At 32.4% G+C, this 26,928-nt stretch overlaps 3 protein-coding genes across 18 annotated transcripts; 2 read left to right on the top strand and 1 right to left on the bottom strand.

Annotated features, from left to right (window-relative positions):
• The first annotated feature begins 2,260 nt into the window (after positions 1-2,260).
• LOC111274350 (coniferyl alcohol acyltransferase-like) lies at positions 2,261-6,700 on the top strand. The gene is made up of 2 exons (XM_022858943.2): positions 2,261-2,775; positions 5,461-6,700. Exons 1-2 carry the CDS (start codon positions 2,359-2,361, stop codon positions 6,427-6,429), a joined length of 1,386 nt encoding a protein of 461 aa, XP_022714678.2. The 5' UTR covers positions 2,261-2,358; the 3' UTR covers positions 6,430-6,700.
• A 1,437-nt stretch (positions 6,701-8,137) lies between these two features.
• Positions 8,138-11,780, top strand: LOC111274348 (DNA glycosylase superfamily protein). 6 transcript variants are annotated; one of them, XM_022858934.2, is made up of 5 exons: positions 8,138-8,287; positions 8,397-8,454; positions 8,800-9,585; positions 11,161-11,357; positions 11,442-11,780. In XM_022858934.2, exons 3-5 carry the CDS (start codon positions 8,890-8,892, stop codon positions 11,557-11,559), a joined length of 1,011 nt encoding a protein of 336 aa, XP_022714669.1. In that variant the 5' UTR covers positions 8,138-8,287; positions 8,397-8,454; positions 8,800-8,889; the 3' UTR covers positions 11,560-11,780. The 6 variants fall into 6 exon arrangements, with proteins under 6 accessions (XP_022714669.1, XP_022714670.1, XP_022714671.1 ...); XM_022858935.2 differs by having other exon boundaries at positions 8,159-8,287; positions 8,795-9,585; XM_022858936.2 differs by having other exon boundaries at positions 8,159-8,287; positions 8,747-9,585.
• A 1,642-nt stretch (positions 11,781-13,422) lies between these two features.
• Positions 13,423-26,792, bottom strand: LOC111274346 (GPI-anchored adhesin-like protein, putative (Protein of unknown function, DUF547)). 11 transcript variants are annotated; one of them, XM_022858924.2, is made up of 14 exons: positions 26,259-26,792; positions 25,328-25,378; positions 24,985-25,127; positions 24,736-24,841; positions 24,131-24,220; positions 23,697-23,810; positions 22,794-22,943; positions 22,424-22,561; positions 20,814-21,322; positions 15,779-15,878; positions 15,597-15,656; positions 14,316-14,408; positions 14,093-14,212; positions 13,423-13,995 (listed from the first exon to the last, which is right to left on the bottom strand). In XM_022858924.2, exons 3-14 carry the CDS (start codon positions 25,020-25,022, stop codon positions 13,675-13,677), a joined length of 1,839 nt encoding a protein of 612 aa, XP_022714659.2. In that variant the 5' UTR covers positions 25,023-25,127; positions 25,328-25,378; positions 26,259-26,792; the 3' UTR covers positions 13,423-13,674. The 11 variants fall into 11 exon arrangements, with proteins under 11 accessions (XP_022714659.2, XP_089612004.1, XP_089612003.1 ...); XM_089755878.1 differs by having other exon boundaries at positions 20,814-21,319; XM_089755877.1 differs by having other exon boundaries at positions 25,304-25,378; positions 26,259-26,768.
• Positions 26,793-26,928: the final 136 nt, after the last annotated feature.

Raw genomic sequence — 26,928 nt, 5'->3', positions numbered from 1 at the left:
CGGACTTGAATGCGTTTCAAGATAACGACAAACCAATGAATTTGACATCATTTGCAACGTAAAAGTGGGGATGATGATCAATATATTAGTAAATAAAAGATTGATAATTAGTTGTTTGGGTTTTATTATACAGTATTGCATATGGTTTTTCTCTTTTAGTCATATGAAAAAGCGTTACAAGAACCTAAATTCTTAACAAGGCTCGACTTAATTTTAGTGGTTTTGAGACTTCTTGTTTAATGTAAAAATTTTCATCATATTATAATTTAAAAAAAAAAGAAAATGAACAAATGTCCTTAAAACATTTCATAATATTTGTCATTTCAATCTCAGGTGAAATCACTAATAGGAGATAGTGACTCTAATAGTACATGAATTCACTTGTTAATAAACTAAATATATATATATATATTTTTTACGAAGGTTTACGAAGGTGACTAGTATATAATTTCTTCAGTCACTTTCATCTTGCTGGAAACTTGTTGGTAATTAATTTCATAAGCAAAGAGACCTTGAATCATGTGTAAGTTGCATTCAGCAAAGTTTGAATAATCAAAAAAAATATACGAAATTTTCCATATATTATATAAGTAACGTTCATAAAGAGTAGCCGTTCAAAATTGAAACGGTAGAACTACTAGAAATAAAAACTACAATTAAGGTTTTTCTTGTTGTATTTTATGTATATTTTAAGTTACGTGATGATCTATAATTTTTACAATATAAATTACTTTCTAGTTACTTATTTAAATTTGTTGTAATAATATTATATAGCTTTTGTTAATTATTTGATAGATATATATGTATTTTCATAAATTTAATTAGAAAGAAAAAGTAATCATACTGAATCAAGTTATTGGTTGACTCTTTCCAATCTGTTTCAAACCTTGAATTAATTTAGTTTACGTATGAAGATGCGAAAAGGCTTGGTCAAAATTTATATACTAGGATGAAAATGAAACAAGATCAAAAATTAAAAACTAAAAGGATATACAAATAAAAAGATTAAAAATCATAGATGAAATTTACCCGTATGAATAGTAACCTCTGTAGTATACTCTCATTTTAGTTTAGACTATAAAACCTCTGCAAACTGCAGGGAAAGACAAGGATAAGTATGGTCAACTTAATTATTTATCGTTTCTTGCCCTAACATGTAAATTTGATTCTTTTATCGTTCCTCATTATCTATTTTCCCTGTTTTGGCATTAAACTTTTGGTCTATAATTACAGTAAGTTGTGCTTGGTCTAAATGAAATCTTGAATTTCATGTTGTTTTTATTTTCGACTTTTATCTTCTTATTTTGAAAGAAAAAAAAAAAAAGTTGGATAGATTAAATTTAAGGAAGGAAAAAGGTGGTGGGGGTGTAGGTGTAGGTGGTCTCTCAGCTACATTTTAAAATTAAATTGTTTTTGCATAATATAAATGTATAGCCTGTACTATACTATACTGGGATGTAACAGCCTAACAGAACAATTGTCATTGACATTTTTTGACGAATCGTTTGGCTCTGGGGCACATGCATGTATGGTGAAGGTCTTTTTGATTTACATGTTTGGACCTACATTATCTGCTGCTTCGACATCCAGATAAAAGATACATGGCTAGTTTTTCTTTTTTTACTAGGAATATTGACCAGATATACAGCTGGGTTTTTGCTAGCTTGCTTATATGGTTACATGGACACAACTTATTAGATAAAATTGCCATCTCTATGCCTTTTGAGTGTGCTGTATAATTGGATTTGATCATATTCATGAGTTCTTATGACAATTTTAGATTGTTTAGAGCTAAGCTCAATTTTATTTGGAAAAATTATTTTTTTCGTTGTACTTGTTGTTTTTTTAATGAAATTTTTTATTTGATAGTCAAAAAAATCCAACCTGCTCACACTATTATATTTAAGCAAAAGTAATATAATCATGTATTTTATAAAAATTTTAATTCATAAATTAATCATAAAATTTATGTCATTGGACATTACTTTCTTAATTTCAATATATAAATTATTACGATAATTATATAATAATTATTTTGTGTGTTTTGTTAGCATGCTAATTTTCTTATTTATGGTTAATTGGATATGTTAGAAAAGTACAAAAGTACTTTGAAGATAGCCTTAACAATAATATAGGTGTATTGAGTATAAATATATGAATTTATTACATGCGGTGGACTTCTAATTAGTATAATACTTTTATTTCATTTTCTTTGAAAATAGAAATTGGGAGTGAGACGACCATTATTTGATTCTCCTTTTTCTATATATATTAATTCCTTCCTATAATCTATAATTGCAAAACCAAAGCCAATCAATTACCAGCTTCTCTCTCTCTCTCTCATTTTAGTCATCAGAAATGGGATCAGCCAACGAAGATTTCATGGTGACTGTGAGCAAGAAAGAAGTGGTAGCAGCAGCTGTGCCATTTCAAGAGCACTGGCTGCCACTCACCAATCTGGACTTGCTTCTGCCACCACTTGATGTTGGTGTTTTCTTCTGTTACAAGAAACCAATTACCAGCATGGTTTTTGGTTCCATGGTTAGTGTCCTCAAGAAGGCCTTGGCTCAAGCTCTTCTGTCCTACTATGCTTTTGCTGGCGAGGTTGTCCCAAACCCCATGGGTGAGCCTGAGCTTCTCTGCAACAATCGAGGTGTGGATTTCATCGAGGCTTATGCTGATGTTGACCTTCAAAATCTCAACTTCCATAACCCTGATGACAGCATTGAAGGCAAATTTGTACCTCGAAAGACAAATGGTGTGCTGTCAGTTCAGGTATGTTTGTTACCATGAAATATTACTGTAGATTCGAAGATATATTTGTAGAAGTAATAAAGATGTAAATAGGTGAAGATGCTTGTGATTTTATTGCTCCCGTTTCAAATTAAAATCAGAAGGAGGTTCTCCTAAAAAAACCTCGAATAAATTAATCAATTAAACAAAATATTTAACATAAAAATTGAATTAAATTTAAATATAGAGCGAAACTTGAACATGCAATTTCCAATTTTAAAAAAATATTGTACTTATTATCATTTAAACAAAACCAAACTCATTTGTAATTTTACTTGATTTTAAATTATCCGTTATAATTTTCTTGGATTTTATTTCTAATATTATGAGTTACATCCAACATGTTTGGATAATATTCTACTCACCCATTACCAACTTAATTTAAATTTTTCCCTTGACTTAAACAATATTTTTTTTTGTAATTGAATCTCTATTTAATCAATGAAATTAAATTTTAATATTTTATTAATAAATCATTTTACTGTAAATGATTAAGACAAATGCTTAACAATACATTATTGTAGGCTAATTATGATGACTTCAAAATATTACCTAACAGATTAACTAAAAAAGAAGGAAGCAAAAATGGCTTGACAAGGACATAAATGCTTTTAAATTCAATATATATATATTTCCTTTCTTAGTCATATAATACAATGATTGGGTTATAATATTATTAGCATTCAATTTAAAATTTGAATTTTAGTAATTAAGAGACTCACAACACATACAATTAAAGCTTGCTTACTCATTTAACCTCTATATGGTTAACAAGGATATATGTCGAATCAAATTTTTAAACATGCATGCATCATATCCAAATACTTAGACTTGCTTTAATACGTAAGATATCTACGAAGATATCCATCGATAAAAAAACATTTAATATAAAATTAAATAAAATAAAATTTAAATATATAATAAAATTTGATCGTGTAATTTAAAATTTCAAAAAATATTATCATTCAAATAAAATCAAACTCATTGATTATTTTACTCGAGTTTAAATTGTTGGTTATAATTTTCTTTGATCTTTTTTTTTTTTTTTTCTTTTTTGAAATGTTCTTTGCTCAACTTTAATTCCAATAGCAGGAGTCATATTGAACATGTTTGTATATTCTACTCAACTTACTAACTTAATTTATTTTTTTCCTCAAGACTTAAGATAATACAATTATATATATATATATATATATATATATTTAAGATTGAATTTTGATCATTAAAATTAAAAATTTTAATACTTTCTCAATAAATCATACAGCAATAGGTGACTTAACACAAACAACACGCTAGCTTTTGGAAGCTGACATAGTCTAACCACCTCATTAAAAAAACACAAAGTAACAAAAATGGTTTGAAAAGGACTTTTATACTCAATTTTTTTTTTCATGATTTTCGCCCCAAAAAAGATGAATATATTTTTTAAAAAGAAGAAGAATCAAGTTACACCAAAAATATTTTACATCTTTTTCTAGTTATTTATTTCAATAGATCCAAGAATAATTATTTAATTTTTATATAAAGAACTTTTTATATTTAAGTCATTAAATTACTACGAATATTTTAATATTGATGAAAATTTTGGAATTGAAGGAGTATATTTATATATATATATATATATATATATATATATATATATTAAAAGAAAAACTTCGTCATGTGAACGTAATTCAAAGATTAGGTATCAATAACCTAATATCATTTGACTTATTCCCATAACGTATATCGACCGGAAAAAAAAAAAAAAAAAGAAGGAAAAACCATGGCATAGCACCTTGATTTGATGACTATAACAAATCATTTAAGTTTGGAGAATCTGATAATTATCCACATTATTATTATTTAAAAAAAATTTTTTTACACTTACATCATAATCAATGTGTACATCAAAAAGGTATATGGCGTGTGAAAGAGTTTTGTTGTGAGGTCCATATTTGTTACTTTCTTGCAATCTAATTTCTGACTTGCGTGAGTAAGCAGGAACATGGGATTTGGGTCAATAACAAAGTAGATTCACTTGTTAATTTAATTGGTTGATATTTTCCCTTGTTTGTCTTTTATAAATAAAATAACAGTTATGGCTATTTTAAGAAAAAAACAAACATTTAAGGTTTGTGAAATTTGTCCTAATATAGTTTAGTTTATATCTGTGCCATGAAAACTACGGATATTTGAAGCAATCTTCAATTTGAGATAATTATTAGGATTGCTTAAGATGGTTTTTGAAGGTATCAAACTTGAACTATATTAAAAAAAAAATAAAGACGAAATTCAAATTATTTCAAAATAAAGTTTTTCGAATCTATAATGAAATTAATTATTTGAATGTTATTCATTTTGAATTTAAATGATTTAAATATAAAATCAAATCAATTTAATTTAAAACCATCTCTAATTATTGAAATTTGAATAATTTAAGATTGAGATTAATACGGGTTTGGAACATAATTGTATTTTTTTATTTTTCTTGATTAGATCAAGTTAAGATTTAGATAGAATTTTCAGATTCGAACAAACTTTGCCAACTTTACTAGAAAACAAAAATAACAATTTCATTTGATAAAGCTCACCCTCTAATTTTCAAAATTCCAGGTTGAAACTTGTTAAGTTGTTTTAGTGCAATATTTTCTTATTGTATGGCTGGTATACTTTCTATTTCTACAGGCAACTGAACTTAAATGTGGCGGTATAGTGGTGGCATGCGCATTTGATCATCGAGTAGCTGATGCCTACTCAACCAATATGTTTCTCGTGTCATGGGCTGAAATAGCTGGATCAAAACCGGTTTCTATGGCACCATCCTTTCGTCGATCTCTGCTGAATCCGAGACGTCCAGGGCGCATTGATCCTTCCCTGGAAGGGTTGTATGTTCCAATACGCTTATTGCCACCTCCTGAAGATTACCATGAATCTACCGATCATCTCATTAGTCGCATTTATTACGTTACTGCTGACCAACTCAATGAGCTTCAATCACTTGCCTCCTCCAATGGAGACAAAAGGACCAAACTCGAGTCTTTCAGTGCATTTTTGTGGAAAATGGTAGCAACGTCTGCTGCCAAAGATAGAGACAAGGTATCGAAAATGGGGATTGTTGTGGATGGGAGGTCAAGGTTAGGTGAAGGAGATGAAGTTAAGGCAACCATCATGGGTTCTCATTTTGGAAATGTGCTATCCATTCCGTATGGATCCCAAACAGTTGGCGAACTCATTGAAAATCCTTTGTCTTCGTTGGCAAAACAAGTTCATGAATTTCTAAAACCAGCTACGACGAAGGAACATTTCCTGGGACTGATTGATTGGGTTGAAGCTGTTCGCCCTGAGCCTGCAATGACGATGGTGTATTGCGTGGGCAAGGATGATGGGCCAGCTTTGGTGGTGTCGTCAGGGCAGCGTTTCCCAGTTTCAAAAGTGGACTTTGGATGGGGCCTCCCAACATTTGGGTCATACCACTTCCCTTGGGGTGGGCTTTGTGGATACGTTATGCCGATGCCTAGTCCGGTCAGCGATGGCGATTGGGTGGTCTATTTACATCTATTGAAAGGGCAGTTGGAGTTAATCGAAAAAGAGGCTGCCAATGTGCTTAGGCCCTTGACTTTTGATTATCTTGATATCCAAGTTTCCCCAAACTAGCTTTTTCACTTTTGATTTCAAGAGTACATGTCACTTACAATTTTTTTTATTATAATATTATAATTAATCAATCATAATAAAAAAAATTATATAGAAATTCATCACTTGAAAGTATGAATTCTATATAATTTGTTATGTATCTCAATATTAAATTATGATTGTATTATAATAATTGTAAGTGATGTGTTTTAAACTTAAAATTAAGATGAAGTGTATTTTAAAACAAAAGTTCTACTTGATTTGTGAATAAAATTACGTATGTTTGTTATAATTTTTGTTGAATAATATGATATTAATATAAATTTAATAGTCAATTAGCAGTTCTAATAGTTTATGAAAATAATATTTTAAGACCTATAACATGCAGAATTTAAAACTAAAGTTTTTAAAACATTATGGAATTGCAATGAGACTTTGGTTTAGAAGTTTGGAAGATATCTTGAGGAGGTTTAAGTTATATTGTGTGTGGTTTTGACTATTTTGTTATATTTTAATTTATTAGTTAATTATTTAATGATTGTAATTTGATCATAATATAATAATTAATTATTCTATTAATTACATAAATATAATACTTGATTATTATTGTAACTTATTTTACATTTTTAATTTCATAAAAAAATCACATTATAAAGTTTTGGAAATAAAAAAGTATATATATATATATATATACATGTTTATGCAATTGTATGTTTCCGATGGTTTTAAAAATATATATATATATTTATTACTTATCAACCAAAGATAAAAGATTAAAAAGAAAACGTACGCCCTTCATCTCGTAAATAATATTTTATTTTCATACTTATAGTTATTTTTAATTAATTTTATCGTTTGAAAAGTAAAAAATCATTTTTATTTTTATTTTATTATTTTTAACTATAACCATTCACTTTTTAAAAAAGAATTAAGACTAATTTTGTAAAAAAAAATGTTATCATTATTGTAAAGTCAAAACTCTAATTGAAAATTTTAATTATGAAAAGTCAAAATTAATATATATATAAACATATGTGATGGAAATATTATTATTTAATTAATAATTTATATGACTATTGATTGATAAGAAAAGAAAATAAAAGAAAATATATATTTAAAATGACATCAATTGTAAATGTTATAATTATTATACGATTGATATAATTGTCACGTATCATATTATAATTAAATTAATAAATTTTTTTAATATATCGATTTGACTTGTGTATTGATAAATATCGAATAAATAATACCGATTGTATCGATAAAAAATAAGTTTAACTTGATGCATAAAATGAAGACCCTCAACTACTAAAAGAAAAAATTTATCAAGTTTCGGTTGATAGCTTCATACCTTTTATTCTCTCTTCCTCTATGTGTTCATTGGTTGGCAAAGAAAGAAAGATGAAGAGGAAGAAAAAGTAAAAGGGAAAGAAAAATAAAAAGAATGAAATAATAAAAGAAAAAATAGAGAAAATATTAGATTTATTTTCAAAATAAGGGAAAAATCAAGTAAAAGAATAATTTAAATAAGCTATTAGACCCGACATAAAATTTTTTTGGCCGAAAGCATTATTGTCAATTTAATAAAGCTAAATTTGGGTTTATAACCTAATTGGATTTCATTAAAACACATATAAACGGTAATTAAGTTAATATTCCAATTGGATTTTTTTTTTTTTTTTTTTTGTAAATGGGCTTGTAATCAGATTGGGCTAATATTCTAATTGGATTTTTTTTCTTTTTCTTTTATAAAAGGCAAATGCTAGAGAATTTATTCTCTCCTTTGTTTATCGAAGTACACCTCGGAAACAAACCAATGGAGGAAGGCAGGAAGCAGGTTGCGGTGTAAGACAAGAATTGGGTCTCAATGAAGCTGGTTTCAAATTCTTTTGTCCCATAATTTTCCAAAAATCTTTCTGCTTCAGTTTCAGACATTGTTTTTCCTGATTTTTGCTAAGTACTGTCTTGAATTGTCTCAATTGCAGGGAACAACATGGGATTTTAGAGAGGCAGAAAAGAACTTTAACATACTTTGATATATGGGTATATATGTCTAATCTTAGTCCCTCACAAAAGAACTATACTTTGATATATGGGTTTATATGTCTGATCTTAGTCCCCTATTTCTTTACTGTTTGATACGTTTTTTTGTCCGAACATATTTATCTTTTATTTTCTAGTTCTCTGAGGAGTTTAATTATTTTAAATAGATTATGTGATGCAATTTGATTATTGGCTTATTTCAGTTTCAGTTATGCTTCCATGTCAGGGTTTCTTTGTTCCCCTGATACTGATTTGAATCCAATTCCTGAATTATATATATGGTATTGTGTAGAGTTGGATATCTTCTGGAGTAATTAAAGTTGAACTGCATTTCCTTTAGTGCAGAAGTTGAACGAAATTCAAGGGTAGAGACTGGTGATGAAGGCAAGAATTGTAGGTGAGGGGTAGTTTTTGAACCCGCTGGTTAATAAGAAAATGGATGCCAGGGGCAAAGAGATTAGAAATCTTGGCCATGTGCTTTCCCAATTTTCATACATGGGTGATCATAGTAATGAAAGCAAGGGTGATCATTGTAATGAAAAGGCCTCGAAGAAAAGTGAAACTCTGAGCAAACAAAATGGAAGGAGGAGGAGAGCAGATGTGCAAGTACGGAAGGTTTCTCCTTATTTTCCAACAAGTAGAGAGAAACAAGACTTGTTAAGTGGCAAATGCAAACAGCAACTCAATTTGCTTTCGCAAGTTGTATATGAGGGTTGTAGTAATGAAAAGTTTTTGGAGAATGGGAAAAACGTTAGCAAACAAAATGGCAAGAAGAGGAGAGCCGATGTCCAAGTTCGGATGGTCTCTCCTTATTTCCAGTCAAGTGGAGAAAAACAGGACATGATAAGTGGGAATCGCAAACCAAAACCTAAAGTAATTAAACTGTCCCCTTACTTCCAAAAGAACAACAATGAAATTTTAGATGGCATGAAAAAACCAACAAAGACAGATGGACTTAAACCTTTTCTGTCTGTTTCCGAGAAAAGAGATGAGGCTTACCAAAGAAAAGCTCCCGATAACACATGGATTCCTCCTCGCTCCAGTGCTCCACTTCTCCAGGAGGATCATACGCATGACCCCTGGAGGGTATTGGTTATATGTATGCTTCTAAACAAAACATCTGGGAACCAGGTTTCGTTCTTTCAATCAAATCTCTTATTCCTATATGCTTTTCTTTACTTAATAATGTTTCTTGTGGAACTTTTTTAGATGCTGTTGCTTTCCTCCTTTTTTTTTTTTTTTTTGGGGGGGGGGGGGGGGGAGGGGGTTATGGTTTCACGTTTTTTATTTGAATAAATAGTTAAATCATCTGAATCCTCTTATGTGCTGCACCAAAACAATTGTCAACTGCTATTGACCACTATGTCTCTCCATATCTTCCATCTTAGCTGAGAATTAGTCTGACACTTTAATCCTACAAATTGAGAAGGCATCTTTTTTAATGTGTTTAGCAGTATTCAGAATGCGAGCAATAATTTTGCTTTCATATCATAAAAATCATTATGTAATTCCATTAGAATCTCGGTTCTCTGTGCATTACATGTTGCTGAGATGAGTGGATCAATCATATAGGCCTTTGGTAGGGTGATAATTTAGTCATGAATGCAATTTTTTTCTCTGTTTACTATTAAAATATAAATCAGTAACCTGGTAGGGGAAATTACAATGGCTTGTAGTTCTTCATTTAAATGTAGCACTTTCCTGAGGTATTGTATGACAGGGTAATCCAGTTCACAAAAATTTTCTCTGATTTCTAGACGGTTAGTTTGAACATAGAGAAACTGTACCTACGGTCCCTAATCAAAATGGCTGCATTGTGAAGTTATGTCTTTGTTTGTTATTGAAGAAGTGAAGCTGAGGTAAGAAAAAAAGAGGGATGGCGGAAAGAAAGTGTGGTGGTCTTGTGTATGGTTTGAGGGGAGGGGTAGTTTTGGAATAAGTCAGGACAGCGGAATGCAAGTTAATGTGAGGCTAAAAGGTCTCTCAGGTATGCATTGCTGCCTAGCATAGGCCTAAACATTTATGTGATTGTTCTACCATCCTGGTGGAAAGCATTTTATTTGACAAATTGGAGAACAAAACTAAGAATAACATGTAGAAAACTGAATATTGTAGGTGATGTGCCTTGTGTAGAAAGTTGGTTTCTCTTTCTAAAGGGATCATCACCATCTTTTCCAAGTGAGATTCCTCCATGCTATCCATAGGCTTGAGTGTGCTGTCCCTTATATTGGACTTCTAGTTCTTTGATAAATATAGATATTGTGTAGCTAAGAAATTCTCATGCTTGATTTCGGCCATCTGAGCAATTTCATGCTGGAAACATTTTTCTTACTGTTATTTAGTGTGTCCGTAGTAGAACTAGATTTAATGAAACTTAACTATTGCAGATATCAAATTAATCAAAATGTGAAATTGACAATTGAAGTATGATTGAGTTTCATGAGATTCTCACTTAGTTATTATGGGTGGCAGATCTTGATCATTTTATTTCTTTTCTTATCGTGATGGTAAAACCAAGCTAAACCTGTGACTCTCATCGATGAGTGCAGAACTTTGTCTTGTTATTATTGGATGAGACGTCAAATTTTGATGTTCTTGGCATGGATATAAATTTTACTTTTATAAAATTTTTCTTCATTAAGCCAGAGAAAACAAAGCAGTGGATGTTAAATATAGTCAAATTAATGATGTTTACATTAATTGCAGACTAGAAAAGTATTATCAAATCTCTTCACTCTGTGCCCTGATGCAAAGACGGCCACTGAGGTTGCCACCGAGGAGATAGAAAAGGTTATAGAAAGTCTTGGTCTTCAAAGAAAGAGGGCTGAGATGATACAACGAATGTCTCAGGAGTATTTGTGGAAGGAATGGACCCATGTGACCGAGCTGCACGGTGTTGGAAAGTAAGTCGGCTGTTCTCTGTCTCTATCCAATTTTGTAGATCCCATGGGAAAGCAGTCTAGTGTTGTAACCTTTTTGGTGACCAGGTATGCTGCAGATGCATATGCAATATTCTGTACAGGGAAGGGGGATAGAGTAACTCCCAGTGATCACATGCTTAATCATTACTGGAACTTTCTCTATGGGCCCAAGAATACTTCTTAGTAGATAGATTAGATTATTCCTTTTAAGAGTTGATAAATTATGGAAGTAATTGAAGAAAGAAGGCGTAGAGTTAGCATACATACCAGCTTTAGAGTTTATTAGTTAGTTGGCTCAAGTGGAGTACTTCCATGATTTATACTTGTTGAGCTGATGGTCTTATTAACACTATGGTCTTGTGAATATTTGTTTTCTTAATTTGAGTTAGCTGACCCTTTGTTTTCTTTTACGAGGATATTAGAAATTTTGGGTATTTTAAGTCGGGTTCGGCTTACCTAACATGTCTGGTCATTTTGAATCTCGGGTTATTTCAGGCCACCTTTTTTTATATAAAAAAAAATTTATGAAAATACAACTAAGGGATTTAAGAATTGTCATTTATAATATTAACAATCCTTTTTTTACTTACATAAAGAAACTTACGTTTAACAATAAATAAATTAATAATCAAATATATTTTATGCTCTAAGAGTCGATCTCAAAAGTAAATTAGTTACTCAGAAAATGAGATGAAACCAAAAAAAAAAAAAAAAAAATTGTAAAGTTTACTATATGGTTAAAACAAATTGAAAAGCTATACAAGTATCTTAATTTACAAGAAGTTCAATCATTGCAATAGTAATTGAAAGTCCTTTCATGTGTTTTATGCAATTTTTTTCAAATAATTAAATAATTTTTGGTTTTGGACCCCTATATACTTTTAGTTCAATTTTTTTTTATTCTGCCATTGCATTTCAATTTTATTGTATTTTATTATTGTACTTTCAATTTTATTGATTTTTATTGCTTTTTTCTAAAAAAACAATGAGATTGAAATATTTCGGACTATTCTCTTTCTGCAAATAGTAAATTTTCTTACCAAATTGAATTATTTGTTCCTAGCAAGTATATAATAAAAGTAAATTATTATTTAAAGAAGACGTAAACATATATAAAGAATACTTCGTGATCAATGGCAAAAAATATCATGACTCATCAGATACTTGTTTGTTCGAGGATTGATTCTTACATATCCTCAATACCTTAGCTCAACTGTACATTTTTGGATCTTTCTGTTTGAGTAGAGATGCCGTTGTTCCTGCAGAAAATAATTGTTTTCTCAAATGTTTTAGAAGTTTAAGAGCTAAGTAGCTCATATTTATTTCATACGGACTCATGTTACCTGTTTTCATATGGATTTTCTGTGAACTCAATGGCTTCTCTAAAAGTTTCATTGTCTGTTTCGAGAATGCCAATAAAGCAAATTATTTGACTAAACATGGTATATATACGATTTAAGATAAATCTTATGGTTTTTGCATTAAACAAGTGCCTGTTTCTTCAAAGTTCACATTACTTTTAACATTTTTTGTTCTGGTGATAAGTTGAAGGAGGTTCGAAAGTTTCATTGGTTGCCTGATCACCTAAAGCTCGATCCAGTGTATATCGTTGGTAACCATTGTTCTAGCTGTTTTTCCTCCTTTTGGAACTCGTCCTAGAAGATGATGGTTGAAAATCTATTCTATTTCTATTTCCTCTTAAGATTTTTAGCTCTTGTAGCTCTATGTTTTTTCATATGATAAAAATTTGAGTTAGCACTTCAACAATGGAGGTAAATGCAACGAGTTTACAAAGACAGTACAATGAAAATCGAATAAGGGAGTGGAATACTACACCATACATCAGAAAATTAACTAAGACTGAATTAGGATCAGATTCATAATTCATATATCACATTAAACCAACCCACCTCCTCCCCACCCCCCCTCCCCCCCCCCCCCCCCCCAAAAAAAAAAAAAAAGCTTCATTATAGTTTACCCTGGATTGTCAGCAAATAATAGTCCAATAAGTATTCAAGTCTAACCCTAGTATTGGATAATTGTTGGATAAACAAAATACATCAACAGCTTTATTTACTTCTAGTAGCCATGAAGAGAATGTACATCAGCAAAATAAGCATGTCACCCTTTTTTTTTTTTTTCTGGTACAGAAATGAGGATGTCACTGGATGCAGGGGAGAAAAAAACAAAACTGCAACAACCCTTGTTTTTGTTAAGGATGCTAAGATTCACACTGGCGTGGATGCAACCTAGTTTTTGTAGTTTAGCGTGTGTATAACTCAAAGTAACAAGGTAGACATCATAGAAGTGAAATTTTTTCAGGCAGGAATAAGTACCGGAAACGTGAATCAAAGGGAAGAATGCCACAGTTACGGGAACCAAGAAGGCTTTGCCTCCTTTGTGAGATGCATTGTTCGACAAAGGCAGCTTGATGGGGTGGAAGGTAATGAGATATCCATACAGCCAAATTAGAATCATCCACAAAGCCCTTAGTAAAGCAGTGCAGTAATTTTGGAACTAATAGCTTCCCTTTGCTGCTAACCCCAACTGAAGCTCGTATAAAATCACGCTGAGCTTCTTCAAGCTCCTCCCTAACATTCTTAGCAGTGAAGATCCTAATCTGGCATTTGCACCTCACTCATAAAATCTACAATTCAGAACAACCAAAATAGTGTGTGTGTGTGTGTGTAAAGAGGAAACAAAAAAATTGAGATTACCACAGGTGATGAGTACATTCCACAACTGAGAGCGAAAGATACAAGTGGTTCATATGTATCAATTGCAGACTTGCGTTGCTCGTCTGAAACCTTCAGTTTGTGAATCGCAAGAAGCAAAGCCTGACAAAATTTTTTACATTTGTTAGTTGTTACTGGCATTAGTTAGTGAAGTAGGAGAAGCAAATAAAGAAAACAAGTGTAAATCATCACAGAAAATCCTTACAATTTGTGGCCTATGCAAAGGAGGCTTCATCTTCAGAATGACATATTCGATTGCAGCAGCACTGAAGGAGTGGCCTCCGACTGTATATGTTGCCTAGAAGAGTAAAACTTTTCGTCAGAAAAAAACTACAACAATATCAAAGTCAATTAAACCAACATTACAACTCTCCATATGAATTCATCATCTGATCTTATTACATTTAAAAACTATAGAGATTTTTGTGAGGACACCTGAAACTTATTTAACCATACGCACAGATGTAGAAATTAGTAAGAAATATATAACAAAAAAAAAAATCTCAGAAATTCAAGACGTGAGATCTCTAATATTTGAGAGACTTAATCATTCATTGCCTTTTGAACCATGAAGTTTCTTCAAAGGACTAGATTTGAACATCAGAAGGCAAACATATATAAGGGGCTTTATCTAAATTATTGTCCCAAATTTTCTTCCCTCTCATAATTATTGCTTCTTTTAGGAGGAAAACTCGTTTCTTTAACCCTTATTATGTTAGCCAGACTCTATGTAAGTCATATCTTCATAATTACTTAACACAAAAAATGGTACCAGAAATAATTTAGGCTTTGGTGGAATAATGAAATTTTGCATTCAAACATTGCTTAACCCATCCATGGGAAATTTTGAAAAGTTGTATAACAGTTACCAGAAGGTAGACACCTATATGCAATAATAAATCTGATATGATAAGGGTAGAACAAGCAGGCATCTAATATTTAACACAAAGGGCCATACTTGACAGCCTGTTGTAAAACATTAATCAACAGCCTGGAACCACACAGCTTGGGCTACTTTTTGCTTCCTTAGCAGTCCTCGTACTCTACAACATAACTAAATGCATCTACATATATGTTTGTTGATCACTGGATCAAAATTTATTGACTAAAAGCTACCACAGCACTCAGCACTCTCCAAAATAGTGGAAAGATATACTAATAAGATTATGAAGAACACAGAAATAATAGAACTATAGAAGCAGAGTTTGCAATTCAGTGCCTGTCAAAACAAGGCACAGACAGCATCGTAAAGCTGAGTATGGCACTAATAGACTCACTGAATGGCAATCAAATTAAGCAGAATGGAGATTCCCTGGATGATATATTGAATACAACGGAGAGTAACACCCTTCCCTCTTTCCAAAGGGGAAAATGGCAAGTCTCAATATCAAACTACTTACAGATGCTAGTAGATAATAATATAAACACATAAAACTAGGAAAATAAATTTAATACGGATTCAGGGTACTCATTTAACAATTTATACCTTCTGCATCAAGGAGAAGAGCTTCAAGTCGCTTCTTGGAACCCCGTATGCTAAGTAAGCCTGTCCATGATGTAGACAATACAGAACAATATTGTCAAGCTAATCTTGTTTTTATATGAAACTTCACAATTCTAGGGATATGATTGGAAAAATTACACTTGCAAATGAATAAAGAAACCCACATGCATGATTAGAGCATTATACAAGTTGATCCAGAAGGCAAGCTTCTCATTGCAATTCAAGTGTATAGGATTCACTTTTGCCAGTTGCTCCACCAGTGTTCTGTTCTCCAAACAATTAAAAGCAAAACAGTACTCAATCGGCTATGGTACCATGCAACAGTTATACATACTATCTGTTGATAACTCATTGTAATATTTTACCTAGATAATTGGTAAAAGATAAATATGAAGACATGTGAACCTTCACCTTAAGATAGTGGAAAACAAAGTGGGAAGTTACCTCTGATGCAGCAAAGTGGTTTCATGCAAGGACTCTCTAAAGAACAAGCGACAATCTTTTATTAGTTTTAGGATTATGGAGTGGTAGTAACTTTGTATTTAATTTGGCTTTATAAGCCAACAGTTTGAATAATAGTAAGGGTCTTTGACCAAAAACAATGAAAACCCTTTTATCTCTTTTTATGTTATTTTACATTATATTTTCTAATTTTCTCTTGGGAATACTTTTAACCTATAGAAAACTTAAAGAACAATTGCCCTTATTTCTTCTTTTCAATCTACAATGAAGGAGTACATCTAAATAAATAGGAACAGTGAAGTTCCTTATTAGGAAACAACTCACATGAAACAGAAAATAAAAAATAATAAAAGGAAGGAAAATTATTCTATTCTAGAATAGAAAGAAATCCCTAAAACTTGACAATCAAAATAATTGACTAAATCAGAAGAGTAAATGAGAAATATTCCCAAAATAAATTAGGAAATCAAGTTGCACTAATGTAGGAGAATTGGATTTGCACTAATGTAGGAGAATCGGATTTGCACTAATGTAAGAAAATCATATTTCTACACTCCTCTTCAAGCTAGGTTATGAATGTTAATCATACTCAGTTTGGATTTCAAACCGTAAAAAATACTTTTAGGAAGAGCTTTAGTTAGAATATCTGCAATTTGTGAACTTGTAGGGATATAAGCCAATTTGACAGACCCATTTTCTATCTTTTCCTTTATGAAATGTAGGTCCAGCTCTATGTGCTTGGTCCTATCATGATAAACATGATTTTTGGCAATACTTACAGTAGCCTTATTGTCACAAAATAGTGTCATAGATGTCACAATTTGAACTTTTAATTCTCCAAGTAACCTTATCAGCCAAATTCCTACACAAATACCATAGGACATTGCTCTAAACTCAACCTCAACACTGCTCCTAGATACAAAGCTTGCTTTTTACTTCTCCAAGTGACCAAATTTCCCCAAACATAAGTGCAATATCCAGTAGTGGACCTTCTATCTATTACTGATCCAACCCAATCAGCATCTGTGTACACCTCGACTGCCCTAACCATTGACTTCTTCAAACATAGACCTTCACAAGGACTCTTCTTTAAGTACTGTAAGATGCGATGAGCAACCTTAAACTACTACTTGGTTGGATTATTCATGTATCTACTTACCATCCCTACTGCAAACCTGATATCAAGTCATGTGTGGGAGAGGTAAATAATCTTCCCAACTAGTCTTTGGTATCGCCCTTTGTCAGTGCAAGAGCTTCCATTTTCACTTCCAATTTTATTAGTTGAGTCTATGGGTGTATCGAAAGGTTTGCATCCAATCACGGCGGTTTCTTTAAGTAGATCAAGTAAACACTTACACTGAGACACTAATATTCCATTCTTAGACTGAACCACTTCCATCCCAAGGAAATATTTAAGGAACCCCAAGTTCTTTATTTCAAACTCCTTTGCAAAACGTTTCTTCAAATCATCTATGCCTTCTTTGGGGTCTCCAGTGATTATGATATCATCCACATAAACAATAAGAATAACTCTTTTTCCTTCATTAGTGAACTTTGTAATATGGTCAGATTGAAGGAATCCATACCTTTTCATTGCCTTAGTTAACTATTCAAACCAAACTTGAGGAGACTGTTTAAATTCATACAAAGATATCTGGAGTTTGCACACTTTGCCCATGTTGTCTTGCCTTTTGAAACTAGGGGAAATTTTCATGTAAACATCTTCCTCCAAGTCACCATTTAAGAATACATTCTTGATATCAAGTTGATGGAAAGGCCAATCCAAGTTGGTTGCTAGTGACAATAGAACTCTAATTGAATTAAGTTTGGCAACCGAAGCAAATGTCTCCTCATAGTCTATCTTAGAGGATTGAGTGAATCCCTTTGCAACAAGTCTAGCTTTGAACCTGTTTATACTTCCATCTACATTGTGCTTTATTATGAAGATCCACTTACACTCAACTGGGTTTTTTCCTTTGGGTAAATCTAAAATTTCTCATGTCCCATTTTTCTCCAGTGGCTTGATTTCTTCAAGAACTACTGCCTTCCAATCTGGTTCATTGAGGACTTCCTAAGTATTTTTTGGAATTTGCACATTGTCAAGGTTAGTAGTAAAGACTCGAAAATTTGGATTTAACTTGTCATATGAGATGTACTTGTAGATAGGATACCGAGTGCATGATCTCACACCTTTTTTTAATGCAATAGGAATGTCAAGGTCACCATCTGGCTCACAAGTTTCAATTTCAGATTCAATAGGGACATTACTTACGTTGGTTTCAGGTTCTTGAAGACTCGAATCAGGTGGATTTTTAGTGCTAGGCAATGTATAGTTGTCCACTTCTTCCTGTGGTTTTTGCTTCCTTGAGTAGACTATCAGTTCTTTTGTTTTTTCTTGCATAACCTTAGGGTTTGTAGAGTCAAGAGTTGTTTGAATAGGTTGGGTTTCAGAATCTGCATGGTTGATAGGTTGGGTAGGTTGAGAATCAGGTTTTGAAACGACTGATTGAGATTCTAGTTTTGAAGGGGCTGATTGGGAAATTGGCAAGTCAACAGCTAAGAATTGATATTCATGAGTAGTATTCTCTCCCTGAATATCATTCTTGTTGTAGCATGGAAGATTCTCAAGGAAGGTGACATCCATAGAGCTATAGAATTTTTTTTGTGATGAGTGAGTAACACCTATAGCCCTTTTGGTTTGGGATCAAGCTTGATACGGTTTTGTTGGCTAATATGAACAAAGGCAATGCAACCAAAGAGTTTGATGAGAATGGAAGAGATCAACCGAGTTTGTGAATAAGAAACAAATAGTAATTGACAATGTGCTTTAAAGCCAAAAACTCGAGAAGGCATTCGGTTAACTAAATAGGTTGCAGAGAGGACAGCTTCTCCCAAAAAATATTTAGGCACATTGGAAGTCAACAAGAGGGATCTGGTCACTTCTATCAAAGTCTGTTTTTGCGTTCAGCAACCCCATTTTATTGTGGAGTGTCAATGTAAGAGCTTTGATGGATAATGCCATGATTGGTGAGGTAAGGGTCGAGAACAAAGTTGAAGTATTCCCTTCCATTTTCAGTTTTTAAGACTTGGATTTTGGCTTGGAATTGGGTTTGTACCGTGCTATTGAAGCTTTGAAAGATTTGGCTAACCTCAAATTTTTCTTTCATAAGGAATATCTAATTGACTCGAGTATGATCATTGATGAATGTAACAAACCACCTAAAACCTATGATATTGTTAACTCTTGACGATCCCCAAATGTCACTGTGAATCATTGAAAAAGGCTGAGATGATTTATAGGAAAGGCTAGGGTAGGTATTTCGAGTGTGCTTAGAAAGTTGACAAATTTCACACTGAAAATCTTAAGAGATGTTATTGAATAATGAGAGAAATAGCCTTTTTAGGTATGAAATATTTGGATCTCCTAATCGATAATGCCATAACATGATAAGGTCATCCTTACTAGTACTAGAGACTAAGGCTGTACAAAAGTTTTATGATCTCTCATGTGCATCATCTTGAAGAAGGTAGAGCCCTGCACATATCCTAGCACTGCCAATAATCCTCCCTGAGCCCAATTCCTGAAATTCATACAAGTTGGGAAAAATTTAGTAACACAACATCTCTCCTTCATAAACTTACTGATGGAAAGTAGGTTACAGCTTAAATTAGAGACATGGAGGTCAGAGTCGAGTGTTATGTCTTTCGAAACTACAATAGAACTTGTTCCCGCCACCTTCGAGAGAGAGCCATCAGCAATTTTTACAGCAGAACTATCATAGCAAGGTCTATATGTGTTGAATAAGAATGCATCTCTAGTCATGTAATCTGATGCTCCTGAATCAACAATCTAAGATTGTGTATTTCCCCATTGAACACCTAAGGCGTTTAGTACCTATTTGTGCTAGTAAACTAATTCCAAAGGTTGCACACTTGTTTTGAAGGGTTTGTTGGAGCATCACTTCTTTGTAATTTTCCTCATGCCATATCTCTACAGAAGAAGAATTCTCACTCCTACTAGCCATAATGGAAACTTGTGTGGTTACAATCTAATGGTTGAGGCCGACTTGCTTTGATACCATGTAGAAAAGTTAAAAAACAATTGTCCTTATTTCTTCTTTTCAATCTACAATGAAGATGTACATCTAAATAAATAGGAACAGTGAAGTTCCTTATTAGGAAACAACTTACATGAAACAGAAAATAAAAAATAATAAAAGAAAGGAAAATTATTCTATTCTAGAATAAAAACAAATCTTTAAAAACTTGACAATTAGAATAGTTGACTAAATCAGAAGAGTAAATGAGAAATATTCTAAAATAAATTAGGAAATCAAGCTGCACTAATGTAGGAACCTAGTTTGAACAACAAATCCCCTTGCTAGTACATGGCATTAGGATGTGGAACCTTAGGAAGCAACATTTTTTCTTCCTCCGACTGTCTGATCTTTGGAGCATTATAGGTGTTCATTTTCGTCATCAACACTATCCGTAAAGCAACATAGTATTTTAAAGGTTGTTAATTTACAAGGTTTTTAACATTTTTTTCTTGAAACAAGAGTAAGATCCATATAGAAAGAGAACATATAGACATTCTACTCATGCTCTAATCACTATATGATTAAATTGTTAAGCGATTAGGCTATTACCCTATTCTGCCCCTTTAAAAATCCTCAGTTGATAATCATTTGCTGAGAGAGAGAATATTTAATCAAAAAGGTCTGACAAGCATAATACCTGAACCTCCTTAAGGCCCCAGAAGCATATTCTAGCTGCTTTTTCCCAACTGACATCCAAGATACTTCAGTTGCTAAGCCATAGTTTCCTATTTCAGCCCAGCTTAATTTTCCATGTACTCTATAGGGATCAAAGGAATTCTCTGAAGCCAAAACTTCAGCGTTGCTTTGAATATCAACTTGTGGGCTCTGCACCCATGATGGAATCATTAAGCGTTCAGATGATGACCACCATGATGAATTTGAAAGATGTCCCCGTGGTGATAGATTTGAGCTGTGGCTTTTAAATGCAGATGATTTGGAGGGTATAGCTGAATCCGCAAGAGATATGAATATATTTCTCATGCATCTTACCATCTCTTCTGATAATTGGTTAGGGTGATCCCAAAGGCCTTTAGGTGGTATCCCTCTTGAAATCTTGTCCAACTGTAAAGGTTGACAAGAACTGTCATCTGTCTTTGCAGATATTTTCTTCCCGTCAAGATGCAAAAGTGAGTCCACTGCATTCTGCTGTAAATTATAATTATTAAAAGCTCAATAAAAACCTTCTGCAGTTTTCAGTAGTAATCATCACTAAAAATTAAAATTTTTTTTTATCATGTACTTTTATTGAGGCAGATTATGAAACAAGATGTGAACATAAGATCCATCATTAGAACTTTAAATTGTTCCTAAGATTGAACTATAGAAAATTTAATCTCATCTTTTTATTATGTTTTCCTTGCCCCTACTAAGTCTCAAAGTGGTTTTACTTTTCCAAATGAACTGTGATTTTCGTTCTTCCATCCTGGCCTGCATCTTGTCATGTTAACCATTAATAGCTGCCATGTATTACAAGCTTTCTTGTAGCAGTACTTCATCTTGTCACAATTCATTACTCTGTCTATCATTTATATGAATGGCCAGTTCGAGTTTTTAGGTAATTTCCTTTAATTTTATGCTTTCTAGAGTATGTGTCAGAGTATTCTGGTAATTTCCAGATTTGCTGAAGATTTCGAGCCTAAGTTCTATTTTCAAGGTTTTCATAGTGTTATTAGGTTCTATTTATAGTTTAGGAATTGCTTTAAGTCATTTGTAATGGATTTTCATTTGAATCTCAAGTCCTTACATTAATATGGTTAGAACTGCAGAGTAAAAGATCTCCTAAGCTTTTTCAATTTTTAGAGAACAAGTTTATGAGAGTTCTAGTAGCAATTATGCCTTATTTAGGATTGTGTGAAATAACCCTAGGCTTTAGAGAAAGTAGCTTGAAGCCCAAATCTTTACAACTACAGTCACATCAAGCATATGGACAAAAGCATGAAAAGAAACAAGCATATTGATTGTATGTATACTACTTAATCACATCATGATATATAACAAAATTTAGAATGCACATCATGATATATAACATGTAGTTTTCTAAAATTCTCTTAAGAACTTCAATACAAAACTCACTATTTGGTTATACAACTTTAATGGGCAAAATACTTATTGAAGCTTTCAGTTACAAGAATGTCAACGATCTGCTTTATAAATGGAACCAATTTTTATTAAGTATGTGATGGACTATATCAATCAAAATACTTATGAAGTTGAAAGCTCTAGAGGCGTTAAGGAAGCTACATATACCTCTCTTATTGACTCTGTAGAAGATGATTCACCAGTAGATTCTGATAGTTGGTCTGTAGGCTCATGGCATGATATGTCTTCTAAGGAATGATGCAGTACAGAATTTGAGAGCTTCAAACACCTCAGTGAAGGTGAAATCTGGCTAACAAAAGAAAGTTTAATATTGGTTTCAACGTTAAGCACAACAAAGATGTTAACAGGCTACAAATAACTATGACTTTAAATTATTGGTTTCAACATGTTATGGAACAAGCTCAACTTAGAAAAGAGTTAAATAAATAGAAAGAAACTGCAGTTATAATCATGAAGGATTTATGTTTTTATAGAGAGACATTTAGCAGTAATGTGATAATAGCAGAGAGATATGTACTGATGGAGAAAAAGAATGTCTCAAACGGTATCCAGCAAGTCTCAATTCATTTCTCTCTTGACTAAGCTGGAAATGCAAAGACACCATCTCTCGTTCAAGTTTGGAGATAGTACCCTCCAATACTGCAATATGGGATAGAAGCTCCTGAACCTGGAAGAGAATAAGAAAAGGGCAATATTATAACAATCTTTAAAACATTAAAGAAACCTGTTCACAATTTAAAAGGGATGCCTAAACTAAATGTATGAAGTTCATGAATAATTCAGTGGATTTATTATGTAGAAATCTCAAAGAACCAGAGAAAAGCAGAAAATATAAACTCCCCAATTTGAGATGGCCACAACCAATGAAATGTTGAACATGTTCAAAGCAGGGTAACATTTTCATATGTTGGTAAGACTGAAATTTTTTCACTATGAGGAATCAGCTTGCCTGCTTTTGCACACCCCTGCAAGGGCAGCATCCTGCTTACAATGCACAGAACGAGACAATTGGCTTAAATGGTACTTTTAACACCAATTAAATCATCCAGACAACTGCTATATGCTATATGTGTGAATAAGGATATGAACAATAAGCTTTTGTGTAATACAACAGTCCCAATTGCTGTCCAAAAGTTGTCATAAAGGGAATAAAGGAACATCAATTAATAAGAATAAGAGATCAAAACATCCCTATGTTTATTAAGAAAGTAGAGTACAAAAACTTATCATTAATGGTACAAAACAATATCTATGCCGCTTGCCCAACCTCATACAACATATTGCTTTGAACTTTCACAAGAATTTGGCACACAAACCATCACCGTGAAATATGAAAACGGCATATATGTACAACTTGAAATAGTCAACATGCAAGGTAAAATTACCAAAAGCAGGTAAAGAATATATGTAACTGACATACATGGTGTGGGAGGCATGAAGGACTTGACAATTCTGTAGCATTTTTCTCTATAGCATTTGCCAGAATAGAATGCAGGTCCATCTCTTTTTGCAGCTTTTGTTGTAATTTATGTACCTGTAAAAATTATCAAAAGAATATAGTTAGCAGAATAAAATACAGATTTACCCTAAAGCATTCTTTGAAATTGTCTTAGTTCTGGAACCATTGTAGTGATTAAAATAAGTAGATTTTTTCCAACAGTAAGCTATTATAACCAAAAAGTTAACACAGATTAATCCATTGCCTATTAAAAATAACAAATTTCACCAAAGACGTTATCATGAATACCGCTGCACAACTACTTCAAGGCATATTGCATCAGAACCGAACCTATCATCTTAAGTAACTAGTTTAATGCATTAGCTAAAACATTATCACAGTTGAGAAATGCTTACATCTTGCTCGAGCTGAAACCTATATGGACAAGAATCGCTGCTTCTAGAACATGATTCAACACTTCCAGTCTCTTCGTTATAACTACTTGCCTGAATAAATCACCAAATTCACAATGAAGGTCAAATTTAACCCAAATGACTTTTCCTAAAATTAGAAGAACAATTTATTACTTATAAATGCAACAAAATGATGCAAATGATCAAATACAAACTAATAGAAATCTGAAAATATAACTAGTACTCTGCTAGAACTCTTATTCTAGCCTTTGGAAAAGAATAAAGGAAAATTCCTAGGACTTGTAATTGAAGTTGACCAACAAACAAAATGAATGGAAATGGTTATTTCTCTCTTCTACAATTGGTATCATATTCAAAACTCTGAGTCAGTTTGTAGATATTTGACATTTCATCACAACTGCAAACACTAATTACCAATATGCTAAAATGTAGAAAATTACAAGAAAATTGACTTCAAAAACTGTCAGATAGCAGAAAAGAGGGTAGAAGAATAGCAAATTGCTATGACAGACAATGACTTAGTTCCACGGACATTTCACTCAGTGTTAATCAACAATCACTAAAAGGACAAGCACACCAGCACTTACCTCTAAGGATGAGTTATGACCTTGAAGTTCACCGACAATATCTAGCTGAGATCCTGAGTTGCAGTAAATTGCCTTAGAATGTGAACATTTCGAAATGGAATCATTTCTGCAGGAAAAATCATTCAATGGTAAAGAAATATAGAAAGAAAAATAGAGAAAACCATGAAAAAGAAACTAAAGCTCCATTTGTAAGCCAACAAGAGCATAAGCAAGTAAACAAACAAAGAAAATAAATGATGCAATCCTTACTGGCAGAAGGCAGATTGCACAACAGATGAGTCGCACATCCTGTGATCATGAGGTTTGGCTTTTATCAAATAAAGCAAACCCTGGAATATCCGAAGTAGCTTGGCTTCTATATCGCCCCCATAAACAAACAAACATCATCAATCCTGCAAGATCCAATTAAAACGTCAAAAGACTTTTTTTTTTCTTTAGAATTTTCAATTTGGGAACTAGAGATAGATTTTGTCATTAATGAGGAATGAGCTGTTGTTTTTAGACAGAGTACTGTGTGGCTTGTGAATATGTAAATAAGGACAAACAAACTCAATGAATGCACAGTTACCAGTCATTTTCAACACAACCGTACCAAAAAAAAAGCAGCCTGGTAGCTTTGATTTAAGTCGAATACAACCAGCAGCTGTAGAAATAAAAATCATTTCAAGAAGGAAATGTGTAGAAGAAATAATATCTGTGAATCTACTTAGAATAATGAATTACATTTCCACTTCATGAAAATCAGAGTTAAGCAAAAGCTGTGAATATTATGAGGATATAACTGTGCCAAAAGGAAAAACAAGAAAAGGAAATTGACCAAATGCAACGAATATGCAATTATTAAAAAAAAAAAAAAAGAAAGAAATTGCTGTTTGTGGAAGACAAAAGTAGCTTCCATGGTGACTAAAAACAAAGAGAAAAACTTGACATGCCCTTCAAAAGTTAATCAAAGGTGATTTAAAAGCAGAGAACTCGGTTGCTTTTCTGCCCCTTTCATATCCATTGAAAAAGAAGATGCACGGATTAAAAGAGAGACCAAAGCAGAGATTTCAAAAGTTATGGGGCAAATAGTAAGTCAAAAAGAAAAGTAATTCAAGTTTCTTCACTTTTCACTCCATAAAAAGCTTCCAAGCCATAAGACAATGATGAAACAAATTGATTCAAAGAAGATTAAAAAGAAAAAGAAGAAGAATCCAAAGGACAGATCTTAGTGGTCCCTTTTTTTTGTTTCGAACACTAGTTTTTTTTTTTCTAATAATACTAATCACAACTAACAGGATGAACCCCCCCCCCCCCCCCCATCAACCTTAATGAGTTCCTTTTCCCTTCATGCATCTATCTCAACCTCGTAAAAACAAACACAAGAAAACAACAAGAACCCATTTTCAAACTTGCAAGAAGGAGAAAAATAAGAAAGAAATATTTTTTTCATGCAAAAAAAATCTGTGGTCCTAAAAGACTAACAACCCAAAAGCCCATTTCCAGTGAAAATGTAAAAGAAGAGGCTTTTGACAGAGAAATACCTGAAAGATCTCAATTTTCTTGATACTTGAAAAAAATAAAATAACACCCAAATCCAACTTGAAACTGGTTCTCAGCTCCTTCTTCTTCTTCTTCTTCAGCTTTGATTTCTCAGAAAAAGAATGTACTTGTTTGTCAACTGATACTTATAACACTCAATTTTGTTCAATTGCACAGAGAAAAGTGGGGTGCAAAAATGACAAAGATACGGTTGAGCTAACAAAGACTTGGTAAGAGAGAATTCAAACGGAGAAAAACGAAAGAAAGCAAAGAGAATCCAAAAGAACTTCCAGAACAATTAATTTTAAAATATACATATTTGTAATTTGAGTTTTGAGTAACTCAAAATAATGTAATAAATAATTTAAAAAATGGATCTGTTGTGTTTTGTGTCTGTTTGTGGACAGAAGTTAGTGAAAATGAGTTTGTAAGAAAAAGAGACCATATTTGTAGAATTCCCACCCCATTTTGCAAGAAAATCACGGAGATTATGAATTTATGATTATCATGATGGTGATGTTTTTCTCATTTTGCTTGACATTTATCGAATCAATTGTGTAGCTTTGATATATTAAATAATTATTTAATTTAAAAACTTTCAAATATTAATAGATTAATATGGTGTCTTGAAAAACGGGATCCATGCTTGTAAAAAAGTTTTTAAATATATAT

Source organism: Durio zibethinus, chromosome 26 (assembly GCF_047325235.1).
Source record: "Durio zibethinus cultivar Kanyao isolate XHJ-2024 chromosome 26, ASM4732523v1, whole genome shotgun sequence".
In the NCBI taxonomy this organism is placed as follows: Eukaryota; Viridiplantae; Streptophyta; class Magnoliopsida; order Malvales; family Malvaceae; genus Durio; species Durio zibethinus.
This window is presented reverse-complemented; position numbering and strand designations above follow the sequence as displayed.